Source organism: Oryza brachyantha, chromosome 10 (genome assembly GCF_000231095.2).
Source record: "Oryza brachyantha chromosome 10, ObraRS2, whole genome shotgun sequence".
NCBI classification, from domain to species: Eukaryota; Viridiplantae; Streptophyta; class Magnoliopsida; order Poales; family Poaceae; genus Oryza; species Oryza brachyantha.
The window spans coordinates 12,885,542-12,895,311 of NC_023172.2; the positions used below are offsets into that span (position 1 = coordinate 12,885,542).

The 9,770-nt window shown below is 37.7% G+C and overlaps 1 protein-coding gene across 4 annotated transcripts; it reads left to right on the forward strand.

Moving 5' to 3' along the window:
• The first annotated feature begins 2,946 nt into the window (after positions 1-2,946).
• LOC102708927 (probable N-acetyl-gamma-glutamyl-phosphate reductase, chloroplastic) lies at positions 2,947-8,532 on the forward strand. 4 transcript variants are annotated; one of them, XM_040527936.1, is made up of 16 exons: positions 2,947-3,123; positions 3,558-3,617; positions 3,737-3,799; positions 3,877-4,017; positions 4,228-4,335; positions 4,575-4,661; positions 4,802-4,852; positions 4,949-5,020; positions 5,113-5,232; positions 5,450-5,510; positions 5,628-5,708; positions 6,157-6,236; positions 6,365-6,454; positions 6,620-6,748; positions 6,846-7,059; positions 8,171-8,532. In XM_040527936.1, exons 1-15 carry the CDS (start codon positions 3,052-3,054, stop codon positions 6,951-6,953), a joined length of 1,323 nt encoding a protein of 440 aa, XP_040383870.1. In that variant the 5' UTR covers positions 2,947-3,051; the 3' UTR covers positions 6,954-7,059; positions 8,171-8,532. The 4 variants fall into 4 exon arrangements, with proteins under 4 accessions (XP_040383870.1, XP_040383869.1, XP_040383871.1 ...); XM_040527935.1 differs by lacking the exon at positions 8,171-8,532 and adding an exon at positions 7,441-7,573; XM_040527937.1 differs by lacking the exons at positions 3,558-3,617; positions 8,171-8,532 and adding an exon at positions 7,441-7,573 and having other exon boundaries at positions 2,949-3,123.
• The last annotated feature ends 1,238 nt before the right edge of the window (positions 8,533-9,770 follow it).

Consider the following 9,770-nt stretch of genomic DNA (forward strand, 5'->3'; position numbering starts at 1 on the left):
TGGCATAAAAGGAACGTAAGCAAATTTTTTAAATTTTTAATTCTATGTTGCGGATCATTTCAAATTTATTCGAAAATATCAATTTTCAGTTATGCTGTCTTAATTTCAAATTTTATTCAAAAATATAATTTTTTAATTCTATATTTTGGGTCATTTGGCATGTAGTGACGTAAAAGTAACGTAAGCAAAATGCTATCAGTAAACAGAGTTGGATGTAAAAGTTAGTTTCAGTGGCACATAAGGCAAAAAAGAATTAAGTGATTGACACAGAGGGAAGTTTGATTTTTTTACATGGCATAGAAGGAACCGGGTATAATCTCAGTGACATGCCGGGAATTCTCTCTATTATTTTTGTTATGTTTTTGAAGCACATGGATAAAGCCCAGGTTCCTGATCCGTTCAGCAAAAAACTTTTTTTTTTGGGTTTGTGTATGATTTTGCACGTGCCTAGACTTAATCGTGATATGAATGAGGGACATGTTTTGATAAAATCCATCCGTTTGAATTTATGTTAAGGGAACACATACGTAGCAGCGGCGTGACCAGAAATTTTTTGATTGGGTAGTTCAACGCCAAAGATCAATATCATATATCAAAAAATTTAAACACGCTAAATTACAAATACGACTATAATTTTAGTTTAAAAGTAATACAAATATAAAAATAATATAGAGAGGATCTTCGTGTACTAGTTTCTCTCCGTTTCATAATATAAGATGTTTGACTTTTTTGCTTGCAACGTTTAACCATTCGTCTTATTCAAAAAATTATGAAAATATTATTTATTTTACTTGTGATTTACTTTATTATCAAAATAACTTTAAACATGACTTATTATTTTTATATTTATACTAAATTTTTAAATAAAACGAATGGTCAAAAGTTATCGCAACAAAGATTAAACATCTTACGTTATAAAACAGAGGTATAAGGATATTCACAAGTTCACATGGATTATCCCTATATATTGCTTTAGTTCATAGGATTGTGTTGGTATGTGTGCGTATCTCCACTTGTTTCATTGTAGCATTGGTGAGCTCAACAACTTAAATTTAATTCTACCATAAATAGTTACAAGTATATATCATGTGTGTACTATATTTATATTTTCCACTGTATTGCATTATTTACATATGTGCACATAAAGTCGACTATGTAGTGTAATGTTCTGACACTTCCTATATAAACATATGTATACTAATAAAAGATATACATTAATTTATAAATAGAACCAAAACATCCCGTAATGTAGAACGGAGGGATTACAAAACAGTGCAAGGGACATGCATTTCAGTTCAGCAAAGACAAAAAAAAAGGGAACAATTGAAAACTGGAATTTCTCATGTGGGCCTCGGTGGGCCTGGCCCATCTCGTGGAGCTCTCCTAACATTTAGCCCAGCTATTCTATTCCGGCCCACAGTATCTCTCCCACCTCTAAAAAAAAGCTTACTCCAATGGCTGCTTTAGTTAGATTACTGCGCTAATCACATAGCCCATTTATATATTTATATAATGCATCCTTGTTCATGTCATTAATCTTTGTATCGAATATTTATCTAAATTTTATTATGATTTGTTGTGTCATTTTTAATTACGATTTGTGTTTTTATGGTCAAACGTATGTCTAGAAACCAACTGACATAAGCATTAAAAACCAAAACCACATGGTGTAGATATAATTTACAACCTTTTGTTTTAAGCAAGGCCGATTTGATTATTAATAAGATGAGGGTAAATTGAAGGTTTTGGTATTTTGTTCTTAATAGCCACTGCCACAAATTAGACAAATGATTCTTAATTATTTTGTTACATTTAATAATTTAACGACTCTGGTAACAAACCAAACAGCTAAAATCATGGACACCTTGGCATGGACAAAGGAGCATTCATACGTCACGAAAACGCATTATCACAGAGCCCGTCTGAGTTCATAATAGTGGGATCACCCTTTATAATGATCAAAATACAGATCACACATTGTGCATTAGCGATTGAACCAGCTTAATAAGCCGTCCCTTGATTAAAATATGTTGAAGAGTAAAGCACGTGAGATGTAACAGTAAACAAAGGCAAGACACAATTGCAATGGCACTGCAGATCCCATCGCGGCATAAGCTAGACACACGACTGGAAGCTTCTACCGCAAGTATAAGACGAGTGGAAGCAATCCAGAGCAAAGCAAAGTAGCCAAATTCAAAGCGGGTAGAAATGGAGGAAAGCATGTGGAACCTTACGATGCCTTCGGGCTTGGGCCGGAACCATGTGGCGCGGAGCGCGGCACGGCAGGCGGCGGATCCGATCTCCATGTGCACCCGACGACGGCGAGCACCTTCTCCCTCCCCTCCACGGTGGTGTAGTTCCGCGAGGAGGCGAGGAAGGAGCGAAGGGTGTTCTCGGCGCAGCCGCAGCGGAAGGCTTCTGCAACGGCGGCTACGGGGCGGTGGCTGGTGCAGGGCATTGGCGGGCGACCTTGGCGATAGCGACGACGACGGCGGGCCTTAGTGTGGGCGATGACCAGCTCTCTCCGGAAGGAAGAGAAAACTTGATTTTTGATTTTTGTTGTGCCACATGGCCCAATGATAGCCCGAGAAAACGCCCAACTTTTGTATATAGAGATTCTTAAAATTTTTCATGTATATCTTCAAACTATTAAACTGTATATATTTTTATAATATATATATATATATAAATATTTGATCATCTCATTTTATTAAAATAAAATTTTAAACTTTACGACAATTAATTTTATTATTTATACTATTTAATACCCTTCATCGAAAAGAACGGAACCTATTTATGCCGGGATTAAAAAAAAGGAGAGGTAAATCAACAGCTCGATCTGGGCCGTGCGTTTTTGATCCGACGGCGGAGAGCTGCCGTAACGGCTGACGTGGTAGACGATTGACTCGCTCTCCTCAGTCCTCACCACCTCCTCCTCGTCTCCGGCGCTTCACTCCTCCCCCTCGCGTTGGCCGCCGGCGCCGCGCCGCGCCGCCGCCTCACCAGCCAAAGCCTCCGATTTGGCGTCTGCCCCTTCCCCTGCTACTCACGATGATGGGGTCGACGGCGCTCGGAGGTGGCGCGGCTCCTCCGGCCCGCGCCGGGGTGTTGGCCCCCAAGGAGGTGAGTGGCGTGACGGCTGCTCCTTCCCGCTCTGTGCCCTTGGTGTTGTTCCCCGTGCGAGTATCCCTCGGGCTGTGCATCCTCGTGAACTGGTTGCGTGGAGGGGCTGCGCAGGGCCTGATTTTAGGAGGGATTTTTTTTTTACTTGAGATTCGATTATTTAACGAGCTGGCCACTGTCATAGTCAGATAATCCCGTATGTCATACTCACGAGTATCAACATAAACAATTGGTTAACGAAGAAATTATCAAATCATCAAATTTATCGATTGTTGATTTGATACTAGTAAGTAATATGTGCGATTGTGCGAATTGAAATGTATTCTGTCTGCTGAAATGAAGGCAGATTCGAGATGTTAATGATGCCAGATTCTTTCGCAGTGAGTGGCAGTGTTCAGTTTACTGAAATGTTGATTCTTGGGAACATTGTGTAGGGAAGTGGGCATACTAAACGAGGGATCGATGTATGTGGATGTGGTAGGATCTTGCATGTGGTTGGTCAAAAGAGTGATCCTTTGATGCAGTTGTGACCACTTCGAAATTGTACTGCCATTTCTTCATATTAATCTGCCTGTTTTCAGCATAAGCAGCAAGATTTTCTTTCCTTGTGTAGAATGGAGTCTGTGGACTTAACTCGAAGGCATGGAGTGGTTTCATGCTCAAAACTACTCCAAAGGTGGTCTAATTTCTTCTCTTTTTTGTAAAAATTGAGTGTAGTGCTCCAATAATAATATAAATGGTTCTGGACTATAGGTTGGACTCCCTCAACTCCGTGTGAGGGCATCTGTTGCTTCTTCACCACAGAAACAGTACTCTCCTAAGACAGCAGAAGTTAAATCAGGGGAGGAGGTGCACATTGCAGTTCTAGGGGCCAATGGTTATACTGGAGCTGAGGTATTGCCTTTTTATTCCATCATTTCTGTTTGTGTTTATTGTTGTTAGCTTATATGCAAGGAGGTTCCTACAGTACTTGTAGTTCTGCCCTCTGGTTTCTTCTATTCTGGCTCAACATTTATTTTCTATGACCAAATCCTATATGAAGATGCTCGGCTTCTTTGTTTTTTTTTCCGTTTGTTAATTATTCAAGTATACTTGCATTCACAGATTGTTCGGCTTCTGGCAAACCATCCTCAGTTTCGTATCAAAGTGATGACTGCAGATAGAAAAGCTGGTGAACAGTTTGGATCTGTATTTCCTCACTTGATAACACAGGCAAGATTTTTCTTCATCCATGTTCCTTGATACCTGAGATTACTTGAACTTGTTTCTTCTTCTTCAAAAAAAAAAAGAGGAAACATAGAAATAAATGACCTGGTTTGTATCCTTGGTACATCAAGACTGACTTGAACCTATTGGTAGTATATTTCTTTGTACTGGAATTACTGGATCATAGTATTGTCATTTTGTTGATCAGAGTTGTAAGATTATCTTGGTTATCTTTTGATGTGCAGGACCTCCCAAATTTAGTTGCAATAAAAGATGCAGATTTTTCAAATGTTGATGCGGTTTTTTGTTGCTTGCCACATGGAACAACCCAGGTTGTTTATTATTGTCATGCCTTCTCTGAATTTCTCCCTACAGTTCCAGAATAATTTAGATTTTAGAGGTCACAGTTATCCACTATTCTGCATATTGGAGGATTTTTTAAAGCAGTACCTGGTTATGATATCACTCTCAGGAAATTATTAAAGGTTTACGGAAGCAACTGAAGATTGTTGATCTCTCTGCGGTATGCTTTACCAGGCTAGCAGTTTATTTACGTAGGTATTGTCTTCCATGCTATTCAACGACCATTCTTACTACGTCTGATTGACTATCTTCACAGGATTTTCGATTGCGTGATATCAACGAGTATGCTGAGTGGTATGGTCATTCCCATAGGGCACCAGAACTTCAGGTTTTCCTGACTACCTGTTATGAACTTTGGTGTAATTAAATTATGTTTGTTTATGAATTCATACTCTGCGGACTGCTTCTCTGTTTATTCAGCAAGAGGCTGTGTATGGTTTGACTGAAGTTCTTCAAGGTGAAATAAGAAATGCACGACTTGTTGCAAATCCAGGATGTTATCCCACATCTATTCAGCTTCCTCTTGTTCCTCTGATAAAGGTGATAACAGAGGACTGACATAAGTTATTAGTCATACATGGTTCTCTGATTTCTTATCAAACCAATACATAATTACATTGTGTGTACAAAATATCCAGTTTTGGTACCATGTAGATGATATTTTCCATACCCATGCTCCTCTGAGCAAAAATTTAAAATATTATGAGTTTATTTACATAGCATTTATGGGTTTCTTAGCATTTTCTTAACCATCCAGGCAAAACTGATCAAACTGAGCAACATTATCATTGATGCAAAATCTGGGGTTAGCGGAGCAGGCATGTATTGACTTGAGATACTGACGTACTGTACTACTATGGTTATGAAATTTTAATGATTGTATATCTGCCATGATTAATAGTCAATATTCTCTCTAATGCATGGCATTTGTGTAGGACGCGGAGCGAAGGAAGCAAATCTTTACACTGAGATAGCTGAAGGCATCCATGCTTATGGAATAAAAGGCCACCGTCATGGTAATTATTATTTTTTCCATATCCCAAATAGCTGGAATTGAATATTACTGATCACTGTCATACTGCTCTTTAATAATTTACTACCTCCGTTCCAAAATATAAACATTTCTAGGTTGTTTAGCATAGAGTAAGGAAATATCAAAAGATTCCCTTTTAGTCACTTCAGTGGTCAATTTTTGTATTTTAACTTGATTAGATTCATTTTCTAAGCATCCGATTTGCTCTGGAATCATTGAAATAATTGAAATCATAGGATGCAGAAATGATTATATTGTGATACAAAATTTGAATCATATAAATTCTTACATTTTGGACCGGATGGAGTATTTTAATTCTCCCTTGGACAAATGACTAGTCCATAAAGTGGTTACAAAATTCTTTACTTATATCCACACTCTAAGTGCCTTTAAAGTAGCGTTGCTGACACAATGAAATAAAATCATGTTAGTTCCTGAGATTGAACAAGGACTTTCAGAGGTTGCTGAATCTAAAGTCACTATCAGTTTTACTCCAAATCTGATCTGTATGGTAAGCACATATTTTCCTATTTTTGTTTACTTACCTCAGTTCTGCAGTTCCGTACCCCACTAAACGCACCCTGGGAGTGTAAATTCAGTTATTATAGAATAATAATTCTCCAAATTTATCTTGGACAGAAACGTGGAATGCAATCTACTATGTTTGTTGAAATGGCACCTGGAGTAACTGTCAGTGATTTGTACCAGCATCTCAAATCTACTTACGAGGTTGGTTTTTTCTGACAATGTAGGCTAACTTATCTGTCTGATTATTTGAACAGGCACACAGTTTTCCACTGAAATGAATTCATCAAGAAGTTTTAAGATTGTGCAATGTTGTGAGAGCATCTCCTCCTGTTAGCATCACAGTTTACTCTGCCTGTATCTTCCCAGGGTGAAGAGTTTGTCAAGCTGCTACATGGCAGCAGCGTTCCTCACACACGGCATGTTGTGGGATCAAATTACTGCTTCATGAATGTCTTCGAGGACAGAATTCCTGGAAGGGCCATCATCATCTCTGCTGTAAGCGTCTTCAAACCATCGTTACTTCCTTTGTCAAACTAGTTTTCTTCAGATTTATAGGCGCGAAATCGTTGCTTCTTGTTCTTCGACTCTGCAGATAGATAATCTTGTGAAGGGGGCGTCAGGTCAGGCAGTGCAGAACCTCAATCTGATGATGGGCCTGCCTGAGAACACAGGGCTGCAATATCAGCCCCTATTTCCTTGATCCTCTGCATCGAGCCATGTTGGGCGGCAAGGAGATCGCCATTGGAGAGTGAAAAACCGAAGCTTGCTCGGATGCACTGCTCGGTTTGTGATGGGCTTTTGCTGAGGTTAGCTACAGTTATCAGTTTCAAGCGCTGGGGCGATTGTTTGGGTTTTTCATGAAAAAAGAACAAATGATATATTTGCAAACAAAAATAATTTAAATAAAATTGTTATATATGTATTCTTAACGATCTAAAAGTCAATGTTAAAAAATAAACTTTGGTAAAAAAATTTAAAAATCAACTTCAAATTTAAGGTTAAAAAATTCAAAATTTGACATATAAACATAAGCAACAACCAAAAGAGACGGGTGACTGTCGTCCTAAATCTCAGAAGAATCTACCCCGGTCAATTTAACCTAAAAATCACACTGAGAAAAATCACTCAAAAATATCTTCAATTACTCTCAATCTAAGATATCTCTTCTCATCTGCTGTACTATCCAGCCAATGGAACGATCAAGGCGTGATCAAGGGGACAGGGGCATATGGAAGGCATTTTTACGTACGACGAGATCTGGGCCGTCCGATGATGAGCGGGGAGCCGGAATGGACGGCCGGATGGCGCCCTGTCCGCGGTCCACCCCCACACGCACCACGCCTGCTGCCATTGTTGTGGCTGCATGCCATATGGTCCTTGCTCCCTTCTATTAATTATTTTTATATCATTTTATTTATTGTTAAATATACTTTTATACATATATATAACTTTACATATTTTACAAAAAATCTAAATAAAACGAACGGTCAAACATATGTCAAAAAGTCAACAGCGTCAAGTATTTATTGGTCTACTTTTTTGCTTCTGTTTATAATTATAAGTTAATTTGAATTTTTATCTTAAATTTAGACTAACTTTGAGGTTTTTCATCGTAGTTTATTTTTAGTCTTTGCGTTTGGATCGCTAAAAACACTTATATAAAAGTTTTATTTATAGATTATTTTTTCTTGACAAATATATTGTTCCATTTTTAACTCATAAATTTAACTCATCGAACAAAATCACCCTCCAAATAGGGTCTCACTACTTTAATTACGTTCCCTCCTAATATGATTCCCGCGTTAATTAATTCCTTTAGACTAATGTTGAGTACTAACAATCATCAACATTTTTTTTTTGTATCATCCCTCTCCTTAAGAAGCAGTAAATAACTCGCATCCCACTTGTGGTTTGCAGTACTGGGTGCAGCTGCACTATGGCAACCATGGACACCATACAACCCCTACATCTTCAGTTCTTCACTACACCATGCATGTAGCTAGCTGTCAGAACTCATACATGTGACATATTTACTCCTACTACTACCTTTTCTAGAAGGGTTTTACTACTTCTTAAATATGCTTGCAATAACTGGTTTTATGAGTAGTATTTAATTACATTGACTGCCAGAGTTAATTGGTCACTAGCTAGATCAGATGCACACAACTGCAGGGGTACGTACTTGCACGTATACCGGTGAGACAACAGTCGTCTACGTATCCTGTCAGATTAATCATTCTATGTGTCAACATTAATACAAGAAAAACTTGATCGTCATTTGCATGTTCACCTAGGCTACATATAACCTATCCTACAGAAAAAAATTCATTCTATTGATTTGCATGCAGCAAATATAAAACATAAAAATTGATGTATTAAATATGATACAGCCAATTAAATAAATAACTAATTGTATATAACTTATTTATTTATCTGTTTGTTTATATCACGGTTGGTTAGACTATTGTCTATGCCCTGATGAGTGCAAAGCTCACCCACAATGTAGTAGTGACCAAAATGAGAGTATTACGTGATCCAGATTCCAGGTGTAGGGGACAGCGTATATGTAGGCCAGTGCCACAGGTTGTATATATTTATTTCGGCCATGCAACAACAACAGTACTTAATTATTTATTTAACTTAAAATATAGCTACTTTCATTACTTTCTACCGAGATCAAGGATAGAGGTACTGGTCGGGAGGTGAGTGAAGTTGTAGAGATGATAAGATGAGGAGTATTTTGGACATTTCACCATGTCATCACTACCACTCCCGGTATTCTATATAGTATATTTTTAGATAAAATTTGAATGATATAAGTAACTACACCCTTTGTTTCAAAAAATACGGTGTATTTTGTTTAGGACAAATATTTAACCAAAAATTACTCAATTGATATATCATTTAATTATGTGACACATAAGTATAATACGAAAGAAGTACTTTCGAATACGAATCTAACGATATCAATTTTGTTTCATTAAAAAAAATCTAATAAAGTAATCTTTGGTAAAACTCTTGTTCTAAGGAAACATAATAGACCTTATATTTTGAAATGACGGAATTATATTTTGGGAAGGAAGGATAGTACTTTAGAAATGGCTAATGCTTTTATGTAAATAATATTGTCCATTGGGTGGATTTAATTTCCTTGTCAGGAAAGAGTTGGGTGGATTTGTTATTGCAGTGTACGTTTTTGCCGGAATTGTTACAGTGTACTGCAAAAGTGCAAGCTCGAACTAATCCAGAACCTGTTCATCAGTCAACTGATTAAACGAATAAACGGTATGGGAAGCAGAGAATGGAACGCTGCTAATTAACTGCGACGAAAGGGAAAGAAAGCAGGAGCAAACATGCAGACATGCTTGATGTTCCCTAGATCAGCATCAACTCGATTAATTAAGAGAAAACACAACACTGTTCTCAATCTGGGATCCACACGGGAGCGCGTGCATATACTCTTCACAACCACCAGCATTTTGTTCCATTAAAACATATCTGAAATTCTGAAAGAGAG

Excerpts from the sequence above, each read along its gene's own strand:
- LOC102708927 (XM_040527936.1), top strand. The coding sequence starts at position 3,052 with ATGATGGGGTCGACGGCGCTCGGAGGTGGCGCGGCTCCTCCGGCCCGC. Across the intron at positions 4,018-4,227 it reads ATGGTTATACTGGAGCTGAG|ATTGTTCGGCTTCTGGCAAA; the intron begins GTATTGCCTTTT and ends TTGCATTCACAG. Across the intron at positions 4,662-4,801 it reads TGCCACATGGAACAACCCAG|GAAATTATTAAAGGTTTACG; the intron begins GTTGTTTATTAT and ends TATCACTCTCAG.